Source organism: Pseudophryne corroboree, chromosome 10 (assembly GCF_028390025.1).
Source record: "Pseudophryne corroboree isolate aPseCor3 chromosome 10, aPseCor3.hap2, whole genome shotgun sequence".
Lineage (NCBI taxonomy): Eukaryota > Metazoa > Chordata > Amphibia > Anura > Myobatrachidae > Pseudophryne > Pseudophryne corroboree.
This window is the reverse complement of record NC_086453.1, coordinates 328,011,902-328,036,735: the sequence shown is the minus strand read 5'-3', so window position 1 is coordinate 328,036,735 and position 24,834 is coordinate 328,011,902. Positions and strand designations below refer to the sequence as shown.

Genomic DNA, 24,834 nt, shown 5'->3' with positions numbered 1-24,834 from the left:
CAGCTCCGGTTTCCGCTGTGTGTGGCTTTGCGGTGCTATGAGCGGGCGCCAGGCAGAGGTCAGCAGTCTGGAAGCAGGAGCGGGACTGGTGAGTATTGTGTGTTTTTTTTTCCGGGGGTGGTGGCAGCCTCTACTGGTGGCAGCTCTAATAGGGGCATAACTACAGGGGGCATCTGTCCTGAGGGCATAACTACTGGGGGCAGAACTACAGGGGGCATCTGTACTGAGGGCATAACTACAGGGGGCAGTTTTTACTGGGGGCATAACTTTAGGGGGCATCTGTACTAGGGGCAGCTTCTACTGGGGGCATAACTACAGGGGGCATCTGTATTGGGGGGCGTAACTACTGGGGGCAGAACCACAGGGGGCATAACTACAGGGGGCAGCTTTTACTGGGGGCATAACTTTAGGGGGCATCTGTACGGGGGGCAGCTTCTACAGGGGGCATAACTACTGGGGGCAGCTTCTACAGGGGGCATCTGTACTGGGGGCAGCTTCTACAGGGGGCATTTGTACTGGGGGCAGCTCTACATAATTGAAATTGAGGATACTATTGGGTGACCACGCCCCTTTGTTTTTTGAGACCACGGCCATTCTTTTACGGCGCGCACAATCCTTTTAGGGCGGGGGTGAGTTCCACCACCTCTGACCACTTTAAGCACTGGATAAATCTAGGAAACAGATAATGCTGTAACCGGATTGCATGTTTCTCAGGAATATACACGATACACCGCTCTAATTCTACTCTCTGTTTACTGCAGACAGCCCTAATAGAATTGCTTAGTTGGTGGGGCTGAGGTTTTTGTATTGGTCAGTAAAGTTTCTCTCCACCTCCATAGACGATGCAGGGGAGAGTCAGGATGATTCCGACAACAGCGTTTCGGAAAGCCTGGACGACTGCGATGACTCTGTGGCTGAAATAAGTCGCTCGTTTCGCTCTCAGCAGGAGATCTGTGAGCAGCTGAACATTAACCACATGATTCAGCGAATCTTTCTGATCACGTTGGACAACAGTGAGTACGACAGGCTCAATGCTGAATAGACGTATTTTCGTTTTTTTGTTTTTATAGGTTTTTTTTGTTTTTTTTAAACCAATCTTCAAAATAGCCGCAGTGCATTTGTTTGTATCTCAATCCCTTCTATTATATTTGAAGAGTGCTATAATAAAAATAAGTACAAGCACTGCTACCTGTCATACTTGGGTATTTATTGATCATTTGCTTTAAATAGTATTATTAAAGGTTTTCTTTTGTTTGGTTATGTCAGACTTCCCGGAATTGAAGAACTTACCTTTTGGCTGAGCGTTGAAGCTACAGTTTCTCACTGTAATTACCTCTATCAGCCACTTAAATGTTCAGCACAAAGAGGAAAAAACATGGCCTCATTTCACTGTATTCAGTGAAGAAATAGCAGCAGCTACAGTTCTTTTTTTTTTTTTATATACTTTAACAAAACTATTTTCTTTTATCCACCTGTGTGTTCCTGTTAAAGCTTAAATTAGGGGAGTTACGTTTTGGCCACTGGAGTAACCATGACAGCAGTCATTGGGCGGTATTCAATTCTTTTCACCCCCTTCCACACCTGTTCTGTTTCTGCTGGAGGGCGTGGTATCATAATTTCAGCTCGCTACCCCTAGGGTAGCGAGTCGCCCTAAGCCTTTACACAGCTAAACCTGATTACTATGGGTGCGATATGCGCGATAACGGGGATCACTTTAGAAAGGAGATTGGGCGGGATATATTGTTTAAATACCACCCTTTGGGGGAGATTCAAATATTTGAAAAGTCGGTTGGGTGTCTGTTTTTTCCTATCGAATAGACATGAAAAAACAGACACCCAACCGACTTTTCAAACATTTGAATCTCCCCCTTTGTTTCATCTCTAAGGAATTTGTGCACAAAGCCACGGTGCTTCTGATGGTGTTTATGCCAGATATTTAAAAGGGCAATGCTGTTGCTAGCAAGACACGGCTCTGTGTTTTCATATCGCAGGTGACCCCAGCCAGAAGAGCGAGAATGGCATACCTCTGCGTTGTGTGTACCTGGAGGAGATGGGTTCAGAGCTTGATGGGCAGGACTGGTTGGACATGGATAATGTGGAACAGGTACACTCAGTGGAGTATACAGGTGTTATGCCCAGTAGGAGGGGTGAGGTTGTTACAGTAAGCCCCTAGAGCAGAGATTTTCAACATGTTACAACTCTCTCTCACTCTCTTTCAGGCCGTATTCACGCGGCTTCTTCTCCCTGAACCTGGGAAATATCTGATCTACATGACGTCCTCCGGAGTCCCTAATCTGTCTGCAGAGAGAGATGCGGGAGAGGAGCACATCATCCCGTTCCTGTTTTCCTGTTTCCAGAGAGCCATGAAAGAGGTGAGAATCCATCTGTGCTAGGAGCAACATCTTCTCCTCCTCACCGTGGTGTGCCACCTTTGCCCTTTCACCTTGTAACCTGTAACACGAAGACATGACTTTGTCTCTGCAGGTCACTAAAGTGCCAGAGAATCTGCTGCCATATGCAGTGCGCTGCAAAACATTAACCGTCTCTAACACACGTACGGTGCTGCTTACCCCCGAGATCTATCAGGGGCAGGATGTCCCAGCTCAGGTGGTGGACCTTATGCTTGAGGGACTCCGGGGAGCATGTGAGTGCTGTGTTCTTTTGTACGACAGGCTAAGCTTAAAGGGCGTAATGGCTACATAGCTATGTGTATCTTGTCTTGCCACGCTTCGGCAGGATAGGTAGAGGATAAGTTCTTTCTTTTGCAGCACGCGCATTGTTTGCAATCTTTTGTGTATGTTATTTGTCATAATCCAAATGGATAATTCCATAGGTAAAAGTTCTGAATGTTGAAAATGAGATCCAGGATAATTTGGACGCTGTCTTTTCCCTTGGCAAGTACTCACAGAGGGGTCACGGTGCTTCTTGTTTTGCTTGTCCTGGGACCCTGAATTTGCACACTGGGATCCGCAAGCTGCATTCCAGGAGTCCGCAGGGACTGTACTATACTATATGCAATGATTAATTGCTGTGCTATTGTGTTCTAGAAATTTATAGAGCCCCAGCTTTGAGAGTAAATAAAAATCCTTTATACATTTCTATAGCATCCATAAGGGATATTGGGGGGAAACTAGTACGATGGGGTATAGACGGGGTCCAAAGGAGCTGCTGCACTTTAAATTTCTTCAACTGGGTGTGCTGGCCCCTCCCCTCTATGCCCCCTCCCACTGGCAGTTTAGAAAAAGTGCCCTCAGGAGAGGATGCATATATCTGCAGCTCCAGATAGTTTTTTTTTTTTCAATTTCTTTTAAATCTTTTATTTTTTCCCCCGGTATGCTGTATGGGCAACCGTGGGAGTTAAGGGGGGGGGGGGGGGGGTCACCGGCCTTACGAGGTGCAGAGGCGCTTCCCAGCTGCTGCAGGACCACTGTCGTGATGGTTGGTTGTTCAGTGGGGCACTGCGCCTCGGCTGTCACAGCCGCAGCACGCCACACACCCCTAACGCTGCCTGAAGGTGACATCGGTGGTGAGTACAAACCGGGGGCCCCACTAGGGGGGGTCCCTGGTCCAAAGTGCGGCTGACCACGGGCGCAACGTACGGGACCCTCCCGGGGGGGTCCCGCTAAGATTCCCCGTGTAGAATTGGTACAAAAGGGCTTGACTAGCACTTGTGTGATGTTTTAAGCTTAAAAGGAGACTTTTGCGAGTATAATCTATGTATGTAACTCCGGCGCCATAGGAGGGGGCGGAGCTACCTTAGAACGGGACCTGAGGCGTTTTGGCACCTTCCTCCGCTTACTGCAGCACAGACAGCACTTCCTGGTCCTCAGACATGCTGGATATCTGGTACAGGGTGTAGCAAAAGGGGGAGAGCCACTATTGTACACTATCCTGATCCTATCTAGGACAATGGGGGTCATTCCGAGTTGTTCGCTCGCAAGCTGCTTTTAGCAGCTTTGCACACGCTAAGCCGCCGCCTACTGGGAGTGAATCTTAGCATAGTAAAATTGCGAACGAAAGATTAGCAGAATTGCGAATAGACACTTCTTAGCAGTTTCTGAGTAGCTCCAGACTTACTCGGCATCTGCGATCAGTTCAGTCAGTTTCGTTCCTGGTTTGACGTCACAAACACACCCAGCGTTCGCCCAGACACTCCCCCGTTTCTCCAGACACTCCCCCGTTTCTCCAGACACTCCCCCGTTTCTCCAGACACTCCCCCGTTTCTCCAGACACTCCCCCGTTTCTCCAGACACTCCCCCGTTTCTCCAGACACTCCCCCGTTTCTCCAGACACTCCCCCGTTTCTCCAGACACTCCCCCGTTTCTCCAGACACTCCCCCGTTTCTCCAGACACTCCCCCGTTTCTCCAGACACTCCCCCGTTTCTCCAGACACTCCCCCGTTTCTCCAGACACTCCCCCGTTTCTCCAGACACTCCCGCGTTTTTCCCAGAAACGGTAGCGTTTTTTCACACACTCCCATAAAACGGCCAGTTTCCACCCAGAAACACCCGCTTCCTGTCAATCACATTACGATCACCAGAACGAAGAAAAAACCTCGTAATGCCGTGAGTAAAATACCTAACTGCATAGCAAATTTACTTGGCGCAGTCGCACTGCGGACATTGCGCATTAGCGACTAATCGCTCCGTTGCGGAAAAAAAAAACGAGCGAACAACTCGGAATGACCCCCAATATTTGTTAGTGTTTACTGTATAATAGGGAGCTGATAGCCTCACTGGGGCAGTGCAGCTCAGGGTGTTCTGGTGTCCTCTCTGTGTGTCTCCTCTCACATACAGTAGGGCAGGCTTGCATTATAACTGTCTGTGTGTATGTGCATGTTATTGTGCTTACTGTGAAACATGGGTAAACACAAACTGTGCAGTGTATGTCACACTAGATTCTAATGACTCTGTTTCCTGTGAACAATGCAGTCAATCTTCACAAATCAGTGAAGGCGCTGGGGGAGATTGTCCAGAGCCCCACTGGTTAGGGTCTCTAAAAACTATTATGTCAGCTATGTCATCCCAGCTCACTGCTAATGTGCAGAAGACTCGGTTACTACAACAAGCCGCTAGGGCTAATGCACAGCCCCCCCTCTCTCATGCAGGTCCCCAGAAGCGTGGTTTACGTGCTATTCTATCTGATACAGATGATGATGATGTACAGGATGATGGGGATGACCTGGACCCCGTTAGTGGGGATCCCGTTGCTGCTCAGGATATTGAACCCCTCATTTTGGCTATAAGGGATATGTTACAGCTCCCTCTAGAGGACGCTGCATCACAGCTGTCATTTTTCTTTGTACAAAACAAGCCTAATGTCACTTTCCCTGACTCTACAGAGTAGATGACCTATTTAAGCAGGCCTGGAAACATCCAGACAAAAAATTCCAAGTGTCCAAAAAGTTTTTGCGCACTTTCCCATTTGCTCGTGAAGGTAGAAAATTTTGGGAGGAACCCCCTGGGGTGGATGTCTCAGTGTCTCGCCTGTCTAAAAATGCAGTGCTACCCGCCCCGGGCTCCTTTACCATGAAGGATCCTGGGGATAGGAAGATCGAGACTACCCTAAAATCTATATACACAGCAGCGGGTATATCGCAAAGACCGGTCATTACGAGTTGCTGGATGACCCATGCTATTCATTCCTGGGCCACTCAAATTCAGGAGGGCCTCTCGGGAGATATGCCCTTAGTTACTATGGTAACCCTCCTGAAGCACATTCAGGAAACTTCCCGTGTCCTCTGTGATTCTCTCAAGGAGATGGGGAACATTAATGCTCAGACTTCTGCCATGGCAGTGTCAGCGCGCAGGGCCTTGTGGTTGCGTCGGTGGATTGCGGACGCAGAATACAAACGTAGTGTGGAATCCCTCACCTTTTCAGGGTAATGGCTTTTTGGGGTTGAATTGGATACCTGGATTTCCGAAGATACGGCTGGGAAATCCACGTTTCTCCCCTCTGGGGCCCTGCCAGCGAGACGCTCCTATCCGGGGCCGTCTGTCTAGTCCTTTCGGTCATACAGATTTCGTTCTAAGGCTAGAGGTGCCCCCAATGTGGCTAGAGGCACCAGAGGTAAGTCCAGAAAACCTGCAAGCACCAGTTCTCAGGAACAGTCCACCGGTTCTGCTTCCACTAAGGCCTCAGCATGATGGTGCCCACCCACCTCGAGGTGGGAGCTCGACTGCGCCACTTCAGCCGCGTCTGGGAGACCTCCTGCCAGGATGCCTAGGTCAGAGATCTCATTTCTCAGGGCTACAGGCTGGAGTTCGACAGTACTCCCCCTCAACGATTTATCAAATCAAGCTTACCAGCTTTGAAGGATATGCAAGTTACATTGCAACAGGCAATCCGAAAGTTGATTCAGTCCCGTGTCATTGTACCAGTACCAATATCGCAACGTGGCACAGGGTTTTACTCTAACCTGTTTGTGGTGCCGACGAAACTGGACGGTTCGGCCAGACCCATTTTGAATCTCAAATCCTTGAATCCTTATTGAAGGTGTTCAAGTTCAAGATGGAGTCCCTGCGAGCAGTGATTGCGGGCCTGGAAGAACAGGAATTTATGGTCTCTTTGATATCTTCATATTCCGATTTGGCCGCCTCATCAGGCGTACCTGCGGTTTGCCCTCCTGGACAATCTCTTCCAATTCCAGGCACTACCCTTCGGTCTGTCCACAGCCCCGAGGGTATTCACAAAGGTGATGGTGGTGATGATGTTTCAACTCCGGGTCCAGGAGGTCAATGTGGTCCCTTATCTGGACGATCTTCTGATAACTGCACAATCCAGGGAGCTTTTGTTGCTCCATATCAACCGCACCATCCATCTTCTTTCGGACCATAGGTGGATCCTCAACTTGCAGAAGTCCCACCTGGAGCCAACTCGGAGGCTTCTGTTCCTGGGGATTTTGCTGGATTTTGTGGCCCGGAAAGTGTTTCTGCCAGAGGACAAGGCGAAAACACTTCAGGAGATGGTCCACATGGTGCTCCGGCCTACTCAAGTGTCCATCCATCTTTGCATAAGATTGCTGGGAAAAATGGTTGCCTCATACGAGGCGATCCAGTACGTGAGGTTCCATGCCAGAACATTTCAATTGGGTCTCCTGAGCAAGTGGTCCGGATCGCATCCCCAGATGCACCGGATGATTCAGCTGTCACCTCAGGCCAGGATTTCCCTCCTGTCATGGCTACAGTTCTCCAATCTCCTGGAGGGCCGGAGTTTCAGGATTCAGGATTGGAGCCTCCTCACGACGGATGCAAGTCTACGGGGATGGGGAGCTGTCACCCAAGGGACGCAGTTCCAGGGCAGGTGGTCAGCCCACGAGGCCCTCCTTCCGATCAACATTCTGGAACTTCGGGCGATCTGCAATGCTCTGCTTCAGGCTTTTTCTCTGCTCAGGGATCACGCGATCCAGGTACAGTCGGACAACGCCACGGTAGTGGCATATATCAATCGTCAAGGAGGGACAAAAAGCAGATCCTGCATGCGAGATGTGTCAAAAATACTCCTCTGGGCGGAAAGAAATGCAAGAGCAATGTCCGCAATCTTCATTCCGGGTGTGGACAACTGGGAGGCGGACTTCCTGAGTCGTCACGATCTCCACCTGGGGGAGTGGGGGCTCCACCATCTGGTGTTCCAACAGATCATCGACCGGTGGGGTTGCCCACAAATAGACATGATGGCTTCTCGGCACAACAAGAAGCTTCCCTGGTACTGCTCACAAACCAGGGACCCTCAGGCGAGGGCAGTGGACGCACCGGCTGGTCTACCTATTTTCTCCGATTCCATTGCTCCCAAGGGTTCTAAAGCGAATCAGGCATCTGGGTGTCCAAGCAATTCTGATTGTTCCTGATTGGCCTCGGGAGGACGTGGTACGCGGATCTTCAGACATGTCCGTCAAAGACCCTTGGCCTCTACCACTAAGAAGAGATCTCCTTCAACAAGGACCGTTAGTTTGACGGCATGGAGGTTGAGTGGAACATCCTAGCTCACGAGCTTTTCCACAAAGGTCATTGTGACCATGATTCAGGCCAGGAAACCTGTGACGTCAAAACACTATCATCATATCTGGAGGAGATATGTCCTCTTAGTGCGAGGAACGCACGTATCCGCCTGCAGTGTTTCACTTGGGATGTTTCCTGCAGGCTGGTGTGGATAAGGGCTTACGTCTGGGTTCCATTAATGTCCAGATCTCAGCCCTCTCCGTTTTCTTCCAATAGAATATGGCAGTGTTGCCTAAAGTTCAGACCTTCTTGCAAGGGGTACTCCACATAAAAACACCTTTTGTGTCGCCTACAGTACCCTGGGATTTTGATGTAGTGTTGAAATTTCTACAGTCCTTCTGGTTTGAACCTCTGAGGATGATAGAAGACAAGTACCTCACGTGGAAGACGGTGATGTCACTGGCCCTGGCTTCTGCTCACCGTGTTTCAGAATTGGGGGCCTTATCGTGTAAAAGTCCGTATTAGACAGCAGTTCCTGCCAAAGGTTGTCTCCGCGTTTCATCATCCTCCGAAGGCATTGAATGCCGTGCGTGCCTTGAAGATCTATGTCAAGCGTACAGCTCGGGTCAGAAAGACTGATTCCTTGTTTATGCTCTATGATGCGCAGAAGAAGGGTTGCCCTGCTTCAAAGCAGGCCATTGCTCATTAAATTAGGCTTACGATTCAACAGACCTATGTGTCGGCAGCCTTACCTGTTCCTAGGTCTCTAAAGGCCCACTCTACTAGATCAGTGGTGTCTTCCTGGGCGGCTGCCCGTGGAGTCTCGGCCTTGCAACTATGCCGAGCTGCTACCTGGTTGGGGAAGAACACTTTTGTGACGTTCTACAAATTTGATACCCTGGCCTAAGAGGATACCCAGTTTGGGCAGGGGGTGCTTCAGCAGTCTCCACACGTTCCCACCCGTTATGGAAGCTTTGGGACGTCCCCATCGTTCTAGTTTCCCCCAATATCCCTTATGGATGCTAGAGAAAATAGGATTTTAATACCTACCAATAAATCCTTTTCTTGTAGTCCATAAGGGATATTGGGCGCCCGCCTCGGTGCATGGACTTTTCTGCAGGTTCTTGTTGTATGGTCATCTGTTCAGCTGTTGCTGGTTGTTCTTGCTGGTGTGTAAATCTCACCACCCTTTGTTATCATGTTCCTTCTCTCATATATGTCCTTTCTCCTTCGGGCACGTTTTTACCTATAACTGCCTGTGGGAGGGTGCATAGAGGGGGGGAGCCAGCACACCCAGTTGAAGAAATTTAAGGTGCCCTAGCTCCTTTGGACCCCGTCTATACCCCATCGTACTAGTTTCCCCCAATATCCCTTATGGACTACGAGAAAAGGATTTTCTGCAGCAGGGTACACTGGAATTCCACAGGGAATAACATTGGGGTGTAGAGTTGGATCTTGATCTGAAGCACCAACAGGCTAAAGCTTTGACTGTTCCCAAGATGCACTGCACCGCCTCCTCTATATCCCCGCCTCCTCTATATAGGTACTGGAGCTCAGTTTGTAAGTTGGTGCCTGCAGTGCAGGCAGCTAACAGGGAGGGCTGCGTTAGGCAGCCCTGAAAAGAGCTTTTCTGACAAGAAAGAAGACTTCAGGGGCTGCAGCATAGGCACTTGGTGCTATATGTCATGCTGACATATCGTGCTGCGGCTCCTTCACCTCCCCCAGCGGCGCTGTATACTCCCGCGCCCTGGTTGCTGGGTACTTACAGCGGAGGCACTCCGGTCTCATCAGGCACACATCACCGCTGCTGCTCTCCTGGATCGCGTGGCCGCACTTACAGGGAGGAGGAAAGAGGGGCCCCCAGGTGGGTCCTGCCGAAATCTCGATCCGGACGCTGTCCTAGGAGACGGACCGTGCCGCTGGAGTGGACACTGTGGCCGTGCAGGGACCCCACTATATCCACCAGGGCAAGTAGCACAGGTAGGATTTACTAAAATCCGTTTATTATAGGCTCCATAGTACCCGGTGGTGAAGTCCAGCAGAAGGGATAAGGAGCTGACCTGTAGCCCCTCCCCCAGGCGCCATCTACAGCAGATGTTCCCGCCCTGGAGCTGCATCTCTCTCTCTCCCTGTCAGCGTTTGGGCGCCATTACACAGAGCTGCGCTGATTCTGGGACTGCTGGGCACTGTTTCCTCTGTATAGCCACCTGTCTCATCAGCGCTGTGCATTTACAGGACACTTAAGTATTCTACATGTCATTTAGACAGTGTTGGTTAAGAACAAGTGCATAACTACAAGAATATTTAGTACAAGTATTCTGTGATAGACATCCAGTGTTCACTGTGCATTGTTATATCTGTATACATACATATCTATATGTAGTATTGCTAGTCCAGTGCAGTCTTATTGTTGTGTGTCATAATTTCTACATTATACATGTGACTGGTGTGCCTATAGCTGCCGTGTGGTTTCCATTCCATGTATCACGTCTTGCTATCACTATATTCTGTACCCTGTGGGGGCTAAATGCGTCTGGGTTATATAATCCTCTGTCTGTGTTCTGCATTGGCAGTCACACTCCACAGGTTTTTTTGTCAGGTACTGTGTCTGGCTATATTGTACTGTTACGCCCTAAGGCTACGTTTCCGTATAATGTCTGCTACACAGGGCGGGAGATCCATGGCTGATCCTGCATCATGCAGTGCTGACGCCGCAGAATTATCTGAGGTAAATATTTCAGCTGTGGTCCAGGTAACGGGGGTTCCGTACCCCTCAGTCAGTCTGCAGCACCGGTGGGACACCAAGACCCACCTTGGGCTGCTTTTTCTAATGTACTGACTACGCTAGTAACAAGACTTACGCCCGCTGTGGGACCTCCTGTGCCATTACAGCCACATATTGTCCCTGTGGTTAATCCGCCATGGGCGGATACTCTGTCTATTCAGTTACAGCAATTAAATCAGTCTTTGGATAAACAAAAGCCTAACCCTCACCCTCCTAGGACCAAAGTGTCATCTAAACGGGCCATTTCTTCCTCACAATCCACTCATGATTCGGATACTTCATCCGATGAAGATGGGGTATATACTGACACATCAGACACTGGTGCAGACGCTTCTGATGAGGAATGTAAAACGCAGGTTGATGTTCCTGACCTATTGGAGGCTATCAAACTGATTCTTCAGATTGAGGATGAAAGTGATCCTCCAGATACGTCTAAGAAACCTGATAAGTTTAAACGTCAGAAGGTTACTAAGTTAGTTTCTCATACGTCCTAGAGGATGCTGGGGATGCTTCAAGAACCATGGGGTATAGACGGGATCCGCAGGAGACATGGGCACTTTAAGACTTTAAATGGGTGTGAACTGGCTCCTCCCTCTATGCCCCTCCTCCAGACTCCAGTTAGATTATGTGCCCAGTGAGACTAGATGCACACTGAGGAGCTCTCCAGAGTTTCTCAGAAAAAGACTTTGTTAGGTTTATTATTTTCAGGGAGACCTGCTGGCTACAGACTCCCTGCATCGTGGGACTGAGGGGAGAGAAGCAGACCTACTTCTCTGAGTTCAAAGGCTCTAGTTCTTAGGCTACTGGACACCATTAGCTCCAGGGTCCGATCACTTGGTACGCCTAGCTGCTCGTTCCCGGAGCCGCGCCATCACCTCCCTTGCAGAGCCAGAAGATAGAAGCCGGGTGAGTATTAAGAAGATCAGAAGGCTGCGCGCCATGCTCCCACTTTCAGAACGGCACTGCAGGGTGCAGGGCGCAGGGGGGGCGCCCTGGGCAGCATTAATCCTCATTGTAGCCACTGGCAAAAGTGTATAACGTGCTGGGTACTAATTACAGACCCCCGCCAGTATAATAAATATGAAAATAAGCGGGACTGAAGCGCGCCATGATGGGGGCGTGGCTTATCCCTCACGGCTCTGACCAGCGCCATTTTCTCTTCACAGAAGCTGCAGAGAACGCTGAGCCTGGCCTCCCACACTGCTGTACAAGTAACAGGGTGCAAAACGGGGGGGCACAAGAAATTTGGTGCTAATTATTGTAATGTAAAAACGTTAGCAGGTCTGGGCAGTTTTTTACTCGCTTCAGAACCGGGATAGGCGCTGGGTTGTGAGCTGGCAGAACTCCCTCTGTGTTTCTCTAACAGGCTTTGTTGTGGGTCTGTCTCCTATAGCCCCAGTGTGGTTGAGGGTGTCGGTACGTGTGTGTGTCGACATGTCTGAGGCTGAGTGCTCTTCTCAGGAGAAGGCTGGAGTGGGAACAGAAAAGGCTGTGGGGAGTGACCGTGTCGGCACCGCCGACGGCTGATTGGGTAAATATGTTGAGTGTTTTGAATGCTAATGTGACTCGGTTGACAAAGAGATTGGATAAATCTGAGTCTAAAAGCCAGACATGGAGGAAATCCATGGATGAGGCATTGTCACAAGCTCAGACCCCTTCGGGGTCACAGAAATGTGCATTTGCTCAGTTAACAGATACAGATACCGACACGGTCTCTGATTCCAGTGTCGACTATAGTGATGCCAGGTTAAATCCTAAACTGCCCAAGAGCATTCAGTACATGATTGTGGCGATAAAAGAAGTGTTACATATAACAGAGGACCCTGCTGTTCCTGATACTAGGGTCTGTATGTATAAAGGAAAGAAACCTGAGGTAACGTTTCCTCCCTCTCATGAACTGAACGCTCTCTTTGAAAAGGCTTGGGAAAATCCTGACAAGAAGGCACAGGTTCCCAAAAGAATTCCAGTGGCATATCCCTTTCCTTTTGGGGACAGGGAAAAGTGGGAGTCAACCCCCACGGTGGATAAAGCTCTATCACGTCTATCCAAAAAGGTGGCGCTTCCGTCCCCTGACACGGCAGCCCTAAAGGATCCTGCGGATCGTAAGCAGGAAAATACACTGAAATCCATTTATGTCACTACGGGTTCGCTACTCAGGCCTGCCGTTGCTTCGGCATGGGTGAGTAGCGCTATTGAAAAGTGGGCAGATAACTTGTCATCTGAGGTAGATACCCTAGACAGGGATAGTGTGCTTTTGACTCTGGGTCATATCAGGGACGCTGCAGCATATTTAAGAGAAGCTGTAAGGGATATTGGCCTTTTGGGATCAAGGGCCAATGCCATGGCAGTCTCAGCTAGGAGAGCATTGTGGATTCATCAATGGAATGCTGATGCCGACTCTAAGAAGGTGGTGGAGTCTCTACCGTTTAATGGTAGTGTCTTGTTTGGTGACGGCCTCACTGACCTGGTATCTACGGCTACAGCAGGTAAGTCGTCATTTTTACCTTATGTTCCTGCACAACAAAAGAAAATGCCCCACTATCAGATGCAGTCCTTTCGGCCCAATAAATTCAAAAAAGGACGAGGGTCCTCCTTCCTTGCTGCGAGAGGAAGAGGACTGGGAAATAGGTCACAGGCTGTGGCAGGTTCCCAAGAGCAGAAGTCCTCTTCGGCTTCTACCAAATCCACCGCATGACGCTGGGGCTCCTCTGTGGGAGTCCGCACCGGTGGGGGTACGTCTCAAACTCTTCAGTCAGGTCTGGGTGCGCTCGGACCTGGATCCTTAGATAGTGGAAATAGTAACCCAAGGGTACAAATTAGAGTTTCAAGACGTGCCCCCTCACCGATTTTTCAAATCGGCCTTGCCAGCTTCTCATCTAGAAAGGGAGGTGGTATGCGCGGCAATACTAAAGCTGTGTCAAAATCAAGTCATTGTTACGGTACCCCCGTCACAACGGGGGGAGGGTTTTTATTCGAGTCTTTTCGTGGTTCCGAAGCCGGATGGCTCAGTTGGACCGATTCTGAACCTAAAATCCCTCAATTTCTTTCTGAAAAAAATTCAAATTCAAGATGGAATCTCTCCGAGCAGTGATCTCCAGTCTGGAGGAGGGGGAGTTTATGGTGTCGGTCGACATAAAGGATGCTTACTTACATGTCCCCATATATCCTCCACATCAGGCATACCTGAGGTTTGCGGTTCAGGATTGTCATTACCAATTTCAGACGTTGCCGTTTGGTCTGTCCACAGCACCAAGGATTTTCACCAAGGTTATGGCGGAAATGATGGTTTTCCTGCGCAAGCAGGGAATTACAATTATCCCATACTTGGACAATCTCCTCATAAAGGCGAGATCCAAGGAGCAGTTGCTGAAAAATGTTGCGCTCTCACTGACGATTCTGCAACAACATTGTTGGCTCCTAAACTTGCCAAAATCACAATTGGTTCCGACGACACGGCTGTCGTTCCTGGGTATTATTCTGGATACAGAATTGCAGAGTTTTTCTTCCAGTGGAAAAGGCTCTGGAAATACAGAACATGGTAAAACAGATTCTGAAACCGGCAAAGGTGTCAGTCCTTCAATGCACTCTGTTGCTGGGGAAGATGGTGGCGGCCTACGAGGCCGTTCCGTACGGCAGGTTCCATGCCAGAGTGTTTCAGTGGGACCTGTTGGACCAGTCGTCCGGGTCTCACCTGGACATGCACCGGAAAATAATTCTATCGTCCAGGACCAGGATCTCCCTTCTGTGGTGGCTGCACAGTTCTCACCTTCTGGAGGGACGCAGGTTCGGGATTCAGGATTGGATCCTGGTGACCACAGATGCAAGTCTCCGAGGCTGGGGAGCAGTCACACAGGGGAGAAACTTTCAGGGAAAATAGTCAAGCCGGGAAGCTTGTCTGCACATAAACATTCTGGAATTAAGGGCCATTTACAACGGCATTCTGCAAGCGGAACATCTTCTTCGCGGTCTGCCGGTCTTGATTCAGTCAGGCAACATCACAGCAGTGGCGTGCACAAAGAGCAGAGTGACGATGGCCGAGGCCACGAAAGTTCTTCGCTGGGCGGAAAGTCATGCAAGCGCTCTGTCAGCAGTCTTCATTCCAGGAGTGGACAACTGGGAAGCAGACTTCCTCAGCAGACACGATCTCCATCCAGGAGAGTGGGGTTTTCATCAAGAGGTCTTTGCAGAAGTGACAAGTCGTTGGGAAATTCCTCAAATAGACATGATGGCGTCCCGCCTCAACAAGAAACTTCAGAGATATTGTTCCAGGTCGAGGGACTCTCAAGCTATAGCGGTGGACGCCTTAGTGACACCGTTGGTGTTTCCGTCGGTCTATGTGTTCCCTCCTCTTCCACTCATTCCAAAGGTGATAAAGATTATAAGAAGAACAAGGGTGCAGGCGATACTCATTGTTCCAGACTGGCCAAAGAGGGCCTGGTATCCAGATCTTCAGGAGTTGCTCATAAAAGATCCCTGGCCACTTCCTCTACGGGAGGACCTGTTACAACAAGGTCCGTGCGTGTATCAGGACTTGCTGCGTTTGACGGCATGGCGGTTGAACGCCAAATCCTAGCCAGAAAGGGTATTCCCAGTGAAGTCATTCCCACTCTTCTTCAGGCTAGAAAGGAAGTAACGGCAAAGCATTACCACCGTATTTGGAGAAAATATGTGTCTTGGTGTGAATCCAAGAAGGCTCCTACGGAGGAATTTCAGCTGGGGCGTTTGCTCCATTTTTTTACAAGCAGGTGTGGATGCGGGCCTAAAGTTAGGCTCTATTAAAGTACAAATTTCGGCCTTATCAATTTTTTCTTTCAGAAAGAATTGGCCTCCCTTCCAGAAGCTTTGAAGATCTATGTCGCCAGAACGGCGCAGATTAGGAAAACAGAGGCTCGGTTTGTCCTGTGGGCTCCCAACAAGATTGGGGCTCCTGCTTCCAAGCAGACTATTGCACGCTGGATCTGTAATACGATTCAGCAGGCTCATTCTACGGCAGGATTGCCTTTACCGAAATCGGTGAAAGCCCATTCTACCAGAAAAGTGGGCTCATCCTGGGCGGCTGCCCGAGGGGTCTCGGCATTACAGCTTTGCCGAGCTGCTACCTGGTCGGGTTCAAACACCTTTGCGAACTTTTACAAGTTTGATACCCTGGCTGAGGAGGACCTCTTGTTTGGTCAATCAGTGCTGCAGAGTCATCCGCACTCTCCCGCCCGTTCTAGAGCTTTGGTATAAACCCCATGGTTCTTGAAGCATCCCCAGCAACCTCTAGGATGTATGAGAAAATAGGATTTTAATACCTACCGGTAAATCCTTTTCTCTTAGTCCGTAGAGGATGCTTGGCGCCCGTCCCAATGCGGGCTGTATCTGCAGTTATTGGTTACGGTTACACACATGTTGTGTTGAGTTCAGTCAGTCTGTGGCTGATTTTAGTCATGCCGTTGCATGCGTTGTTGTTGAATGCCATGTTGTACGGCGTGTTTGAGGTGTGAGCTGGTTGATATCTCACCTTAGTTTAAAATAAATAAATCCTTTTCCTCGAAATATCCGTCTCCCTGGGCACAGTTCCTATAACTGGAGTCTGGAGGAGGGGCATAGAGGGAGGAGCCAGTTCACACCCATTTAAAGTCTTAAAGTGCCCATGTCTCCTGTGGATCCCGTCTATACCCCATGGTTCTTGAAGCATCCCCAGCATCCTCCACGGACTAAGAGAAAAGGATTTACCGGTAGGTATTAAAATCCTATTTTTGCCACATTCTGACTATTTGGTTGACATGCGTCAGGAATCCTAGGAGTCTCCAGGGGAAAAATTCTCCGTGTCTAAAAAGATGCTAGCTCGTTATCCCCTCTCTGCAGAGTTAAGTAAGAATTGTGAAACACCACCACCGGTGGACTCGCATGTAGCTCGTCTTGTGGTGTCTTCTACTCTGCCGGCCCATTCTCAACCTCAAATCTTTGAACAAATTTGTGAAGGTATCCAAATTCTGTATGGAAACTCTACGCTCTATTGTTCTGGCTTTGGAACCCAAGGATTATATGGTATCCCTGGACATTCAGGATGCTTACCTACACATACCTATTGCCATATCACATCATCAGTATCTGCGGTTTGCTATTGGCAACCTACATTATCAATTCCAAGCCTTGCCCTTTGGACTGACTACAGCTCCTCGGAACTTCACCAAGGTCATTGCAGTCATGACCGCCATTCTCCGTCGGCAAGATATCGGGATCCTGCCGTATCTGGACGACTTGCTGATCCTGGCGAACTCACCAGAGGTTCTCACACGTCATCTGGAACTGATGGTCCAATTCCTGCAAGTACACGGGTGTCTCATCAATTGGAAGAAATCCTCACTGGTCCCTGCTCAGGGCATGGTGCACCTGGGGGCATTACTGGACACGCAAAACCAACGTTTGTTCTTGTCTCCAGAGAAGGTCCTGAAGCTTCAGTACAGGATAAGATGCTTCGTGTCTCGCAGACGAGTGTCTATACACTCTGTGATGCAAGTACTAGGCCTCTGCTTTCGACATGGTAGAGTACACTCAATTTCACTCTCGCTAATCCTTGCCACGTGGGACGCCCTGTCTCACCGGATCAGATCTCACATGATCTCCTTGACTCCGGAGGTTCGTCCCTCACTGAGCTGGTGGCTACAGGACCAACAATTGAGCAGGGGTCGTCCCTTTTGGATCTTCAACTGGGTCTTCCTAACGACGGATACCAGTCTGCGGGGTTGGGGCGCGGTGTTGGAGCAACACTCTCTTCAGGGTCGGTGGACCAGGGAGGAATCTCTCTTCCCGATTAATATTCTGGAGTTGCGGGTAGTGTTCAATGCTCTGAAACTTGCACTGCCTCTGGTACAGAACAGGCCTGTTCAAGTACAGTTGGACAATGCCACCACGGTGGTGTACATAAATCATCAAGGCGGCACGCAAAGTCGCATGGCAATGTTGGAAGTGTCAAAGATTCTTCAATGGGCGGAACGCCATCTGCCAGCCATATCGGCAGTGTTCATTCCGGGGGTCCTCAACTGGGAAGCGGACTTACTCAGTCGTCAGGACGTACACGCCGGAGAGTGGCTCCTTCATCCAGAAGTGGGGCCTACCAGATGTAGACCTGATGGCGTCTCGACACAATCACAAGGTCTTCGGAGCAAGAACAAGGGATCCTCGAGCAGCGTTTGTGGGCGCACTGGCAATTCCATGGAATTTTCGGCTGCTTCTGTGTTCTTTCCGGTGTCGCTCCTGCCCAGGGTAATATGGAAGTTCAAGCAAGAAGGAGGAATACTACTTATAATCGCTCCAGCGTGGCTTATGCTTAAGGTCTTATTTTAGCTGGCTAGACGGGTTTCAGACTTGGGTGCCTTGTCTTGTCTGTCACCCTTTCTGATTTTTCACCATGACCGTGAACTAGTGATGAGCGGGTTCGGTTTCTCGGAAACCGAACCCCCCCCCGAACTTCACCCTTTTTACACGGGTCCGAGCCATACTCGGATTCTCCCGTATGGCTCGGGTAACCCGAGCGCGCCCGAACGTCATCATCCCGCTGTCGGATTCTCGCGAGATTCGGATTCTATATAAGCAGCCGCGCGTCGCCGCCATTTTCACTCGTGCATTGGAAATGTTAGGGAGAGGACGTGGCTGGCGTCCTCTCCGTTATTGTTGAACTTGATTGTGCTGTGCACTATTGCTTAATTGTGGGGAGGGCTGGGGAGCAGCTGTATAATATAGGAGGAGTACAGTGCAGAGTTTTGCTGATCAGTGACTACCAGTATTATCCGTTCTCTGCCTGAAAAAAACGCTCCATATCTGTGCTCAGTGTGCTGCATATATCTGTGCTCACACTGCTTAATTGTGGGGACTGGGGAGCAGCTGTATTATATAGCAGGAGTACAGTGCAGAGTTTTGCTGACAGTGACCACCAGTATACGTTGTCTGCCTGAAAAACACTCCATATCTGTGCTCAGTGTGCTGCTTTATTGTGGGGACTGGGGACCACCAGTATAATATTATATAGGAGGAGTACAGTGCAGAGTTTTGCTGACCAGTGACCACCAGTATATAATATATAGCATTACGGTACAGTAGGCCACTGCTGTACCTACCTCTGTGTCGTCATTAAGTATACTATCCATCTACATTCTATACCTGTGGTGCATTTTAGTTTTGCAGTTTGCTGACACAGTGACCACCAGTATACTATATATAGCAGTACGGAAGGCCACTGCTGTACCTACCTCTGTGTCGTCATTAAGTATACTATCCATCTACATTCTATACCTGTGGTGCATTTTAATTTTGCAGTTTGCTGACACAGTGACCACCAGTATACTATATATAGCAGTACGGAAGGCCACTGCTCTACCTACCTCTGTGTCGTCAAGTATACTATCCATCCATACCTGTGGTGCATTTCAGTTGTGCGCAGTGTATATATAGTAGTAGGCCATTGCTATTGATACTGGCATATAATTCCACACATTAAAAAATGGAGAACAAAAATGTGGAGGTTAAAAAAGGGAAAGATCAAGATCCACTTCCACCTCGTGCTGAAGCTGCTGCCACTAGTCATGTCCGAGACGATGAAATGCCATCAACGTCGTCTGCCAAGGCCGATGCCCAATGTCATAGTAGAGAGCATGTAAAATCCAAAAAACAAAAGTTCAGTAAAATGACCCAAAAATCAAAATTAAAAGCGTCTGAGGAAAAGCGTAAACTTGCCAATATGCCATTTACGACACGGAGTGGCAAGGAACGGCTGAGGCCCTGGCCTATGTTCATGGCTAGTGGTTCAGCTTCACATGAGGATGGAAGCACTCATCCTCTCGCTAGAAAAATTAAAAGACTTAAGCTGGCAAAAGCACAGCAAAGAACTGTGCGTTCTTCTAAATCACAAATACCCAAGGAGAGTCCAATTGTGTCGGTTGCGATGCCTGACCTTCCCAACACTGGACGGGAAGAGCTTGCGCCTTCCACCATTTGCACGCCCCCTGCAAGTGCTGGAAGGAGCACCCGCAGTCCAGTTCCTGATAGTCAAATTGAAGATGTCACTGTTGAAGTACACCAGGATGAGGATATGGGTGTTGCTGGCGCTGGGGAGGAAATTGACCAGGAGGATTCTGATGGTGAGGTGGTTTGTTTAAGTCAGGCACCCGGGGAGACACCTGTTGTCCGTGGGACGAATATGGCCATTGACATGCCTGGTCAAAATACAAAAAAAATCAGCTCTTCGGTGTGGAATTATTTCAACACAAATGCGGACAACAGGTGTCAAGCCGGGTGTTGCCTTTGTCAAGCTGTAATAAGTAGGGGTAATGACGTTAACCACCTCGGAACATCCTCCCTTATACGTCACCTGCAGCGCATTCATCATAAGTCAGTGACAAGTTCAACTACTTTGGGTGACAGCGGAAGCAGTCCACTGACCACTAAATCCCTTCCTCTTGTAACCAAGCTCCTGCAAACCACGCCACCAACTCCCTCAGTGTCAATTTCCTCCTTACCCAGGAAAGCCAATAGTCCTGCAGGCCATGTCACTGGCAAGTCTGACGAGTCCTCTCCTGCCTGGGATTCCTCCGATGCATCCTTGAGTGTAACGCCTACTGCTGCTGGCGCTGCTGTTGTAGCTGCTGGGAGTCGATCGTCATCCCAGAGGGGAAGTCGGAAGACCACTTGTACTACTTCCAGTAACCAATTGACTGTCCAACAGTCCTTTGCGAGGAAGATGAAATATCACAGCAGTCATCCTGCTGCAAAGCAGATAACTCAGGCCTTGGCAGCCTGGGCGGTGAGAAACGTGGTTCCGGTATCCACCGTTAATTCAGAGCCAACTAGAGACTTGATTGAGGTACTGTGTCCCCGGTACCAAATACCATCTAGGTTCCATTTCTCTAGGCAGGCGATACCGAAAATGTACACAGACCTCAGAAAAAGACTCACCAGTGTCCTAAAAAATGCAGTTGTACCCAATGTCCACTTAACCACGGACATGTGGAGCAGGGCAGACTAAGGACTATATGACTGTGACAGCCCACTGGGTAGATGTATTGCCTCCCGCAGCAAGAACAGCAGCGGCGGCACCAGTAGCAGCATCTCGCAAACGCCAACTCGTTCCTAGGCAAGCTACGCTTTGTATCACCGCTTTCCAGAATAGGCACACAGCTGACAACTTCTTACGGAAACTGAGGAAGATCATCGCAGAATGGCTTACCCCAATTGGACTCTTTTGGGGATTTGTGACATCGGACAACGCCAGCAATATTGTGCGTGCATTACATCTGGGCAAATTCCAGCACGTCCCATGTTTTGCACATACATTGAATTTGGTGGTGCAGAATTATTTAAAAAACGACAGGGGCGTGCAAGAGATGCGGTCGGTGGCCCGAAGAATTGCGGGCCACTTTCGGCATTCAGCCACCGCGTACAGAAGACTGGAGCACCACCAAACATTCCTGAACCTGCCCTGCCATCATCTGAAGCAAGAGGTGGTAACGAGGTGGAATTCAACCCTCTATATGCTTCAGAGGATGGACGAGCAGCAAAAGGCCATTCAAGCCTATACATCTGCCCACGATATAGGCAAAGGAGGGGGAATGCACCTGACTCAAGCGCAGTGGAGAATGATTTCAACGTTGTGCAAGGTTCTGCAACCCTTTGAACTTGCCACACGTGAAGTCAGTTCAGACACTGCCAGCCTGAGTCAGGTCATTCCCCTCATCAGGCTTTTGCAGAAGAAGCTGGAGACATTGAAGGAGGAGCTAAAACAGAGCGATTCCGCTAGGCATGTGGGACTTGTGGATGGAGCCCTTAATTCGCTTAACCAGGTTCACGGGTGGTCAATCTGTTGAAATCAGAGCACTACATTTTGGCCACCGTGCTCGATCCTAGATTTAAAACCTACGTTGTATCTCTCTTTCCGGCAGACACAAGTCTGCAGAGGTTCAAAGACCTGCTGGTGAGAAAATTGTCAAGTCAAGCGGAACGTGACCCGTCAACATCTCCTTCACATTCTCCCGCAACTGGGGGTGCGTGGAAAAGGCTAAGAATTCCGAGCCCACCCGCTGGCGGTGATGCAGGGCAGTCTGGAGCGAGTGCTGACATCTGGTCCGGACTGAAGGAACTGCCAACGATTACTGACATGTCGTCTACTGTCACTTCATATGATTCTCTCACCATTGAAAGAACGGTGGAGGATTATATGAGTGACCGCATCCAAGTAGGCACGTCAGACAGTCCGTACGTATACTGGCAGGAAAAAGAGGCAATTTGGAGGCCCTTGCACAAACTGGCTTTATTCTACCTAAGTTGCCCTCCCTCCAGTGTGTACTCCGAAAGAGTGTTTAGTGCAGCCGCTCACCTTGTCAGCAATCGGTGTACCAGGTTACTTCCAGAAAATGTGGAGAAGATGATGTTCAGCAAAATGAATTATAATCAATTCCTCCGTGGAGACATTCACCAGCAGCAATTGCCTCCAGAAAGTACACAGGGACCTGAGATGGTGGATTCCAGTGGGGACGAATTAATAATCTGTGAGGAGGGGGATGTACACAGTGAAAGTGGTGAGGAATCGGAGGATGATGATGAGGTGGACATCTTGCCTCTGTAGAGCCAGTTTGTGCAAGGAGAGATTGATTGCTTCTTTTTTTGGTGGGGGCCCAAACCAACCAGTCATTTCAGTCACAGTCGTGTGGCAGACCCTGTCGCTGAAATGATGGGTTCGTTAAAGTGTGCATGTCCTGTTTATACAACATAAGGGTGGGTGGGAGGGCCCAAGGACAATTCCATCTTGCACCTCTTTTTTCTTTTCATTTTTCTTTGCATCATGTGCTGTTTGGGGACAATTTTTTTGAAGTGCCATCCTGCCTGACACTGCAGTGCCACTCCTAGATGGGCCAGGTGTTTGTGTCGGCCACTTGTGTCGCTTAGCTTAGTCACACAGCGACCTTGGTGCGCCTCTTTTTTTTCTTTGCATCATGTGCTGTTTGGGGACTATTTTTTTGAAGTGCCATCCTGCCTGACACTGCAGTGCCACTCCTAGATGGGCCAGGTGTTTGTGTCGGCCACTTGTGTCGCTTAGCTTAGCCATCCAGCGACCTCGGTGCAAATTTTAGGACTAAAAATAATATTGTGAGGTGTTCAGAATAGACTGGAAATGAGTGGAAATTATGGTTATTGAGGTTAATAAAACTATGGGATCAAAATGACCCCCAAATTCTATGATTTAAGCTGTTTTTTAGGGTTTTTTGTAAAAAAACACCCGAATCCGACAAAAAATTTTCGGTGAGGTTTTGCCAAAACGCGTCCGAATCCAAAACACGGCCGCGGAACCGAATCCAAAACCAAAACACAAAACCCGAAAAATGTCCGGTGCACATCACTACAGTGTGATCTCGCCCTGGTTATCTACCTAAGGTGTGGTCATCTTTCCACCTTAACCAAGAGATTGTGGTTCCGGCCTTTATCTCTACTGATTGTCCTCCAAAGAGCAGTCTTTGGATGTTGTACAGGCTCACCGTATCTATGTGAAGAGAACCGCCTCCCTTAGGAGATCTGATTCTCTCTTTATCCTTTTTGGTTTTCACAAACGTGGCTAGCCTGCGAATAAGCAGACCTTGGCCAGATGGATTAGAATAGTGATTGCACAAGCTTATGCACAGGCTGCTATTAAGGCCCATTCTACTCGGTCTGTTGGACCTTCTTGGGCAGCCCGCCGTGGTGCATCCCTTGAACAATTGTGCAAGGCGGCTACGCGGTCTTCAGTGAACACATTCATCAGGTTCTTTGCCTTTGATACCTCCGCCTCCCAGGATGCTTCCTTTGGATGCCGGGTTCTTGTGCCCGCTACAGTTCATCCGCTCCCTTGAGGAACTGCTTTAGGACATAATGTATTCCCTGTGGAACACAGTGTACCCCGCTGCAGAAAAGGAGATTTATGGTAAGACTTACCATGGTTAAATCTCTTTCGGCGAGGTACACTAGATTCCACAGGGCGCCCACCCTGACGCACTTAGCTTCTTTGGGTTTGTATGGCATTAGCCGCTGGTACCTTCTCCTGTCGTGAGAATGTGGTTCTATGTGGCTAACATCTACTGTCTCTTTTACCTGCTACTGCATTGGACTGGTTAACAAAACTGAGCTCCAGTGCCTGGAGGCGGGGATATAGAGGAGGCGGTGCAGTGCATCTTGGGAACAGTCAAAGCTTTAACCTGTTGGTGCCTCGGATCAAGATCCAACTCTACACCCCAATGTTATTCCTTGTGTAATCCAGTGTACCTTGCAGAAAGAGATTTAACCATGGTAAGTCTACCATAAATCTCCTTATTTGTGTATTATTGCTATATGTTTTTGGTGCGTGGTGTAGCAAGCAAACCTAAGAGTGTGGTATAAATGGTTAAGCCCTGTACCTCTACAGTCATCCTGTCAAACACTTGTCTTTCAGATTTTGATGAGGTAGTGGAGTTCCTGGAGGAGGTAATGGAGTCTCTCCTGGCAGATGAGGAGGTGCAGTCCTTTAGTGAAGTCTTCCACCCTGTCTTCGATGTGATCCTGGAACGCGTCAGGGACTTGGACCTGTGCCAGATGCTGCTTTACAGTTATCTTGACCTCCTTCTATACTGCACCCGACAGAAGGACCTTGCTAAGGTGACCAGAGTGACTTAGGTCTATTCATGAAACAGTGAAAAGAGTGGAGAAGTGAGCTAGTGGAGAAGTTACCCATGGCAACCAATCAGCATTGAAGTAACATTAATAATTTGCATTTCTCTGACGTCCTAAGTGGATGCTGGGGACTCCGTCAGGACCATGGGGAATAGCGGCTCCGCAGGAGACAGGGCACAAAAGTAAAAGCTTTAGGATCAGGTGGTGTGCACTGGCTCCTCCCCCTATGACCCTCCTCCAAGCCTCAGTTAGATTTTTGTGCCCGGCCGAGAAGGGTGCAATCTAGGTGGCTCTCCTAAAGAGCTGCTTAGATTAAAAGTTTTGTTAGGTTTTTTTATTTTCAGTGAGTCCTGCTGGCAACAGGCTCACTGCATCGAGGGACTTAGGGGAGAGAAGTGAACTCACCTGCGTGCAGGATGGATTGGCTTCTTAGGCTACTGGACACCATTAGCTCCAGAG

At 49.2% G+C, this 24,834-nt stretch overlaps 1 protein-coding gene across 4 annotated transcripts in view; it reads left to right on the top strand.

Annotated features, from left to right (window-relative positions):
• The window catches only part of UBE4A (ubiquitination factor E4A), a 103,746-nt gene that overhangs the window by 56,404 nt on the left and 22,508 nt on the right, over positions 1 to 24,834 (top strand). For all 4 annotated transcript variants that reach the window (XM_063943584.1, XM_063943586.1, XM_063943583.1 and 1 more), the window contains exons 3-7: positions 840 to 1,013; positions 1,992 to 2,104; positions 2,220 to 2,372; positions 2,485 to 2,644; positions 24,158 to 24,360. In XM_063943584.1, the coding sequence (XP_063799654.1) occupies positions 840 to 1,013; positions 1,992 to 2,104; positions 2,220 to 2,372; positions 2,485 to 2,644; positions 24,158 to 24,360 (803 nt within the window). The remainder of the gene's footprint in view (positions 1 to 839; positions 1,014 to 1,991; positions 2,105 to 2,219; positions 2,373 to 2,484; positions 2,645 to 24,157; positions 24,361 to 24,834) is intronic.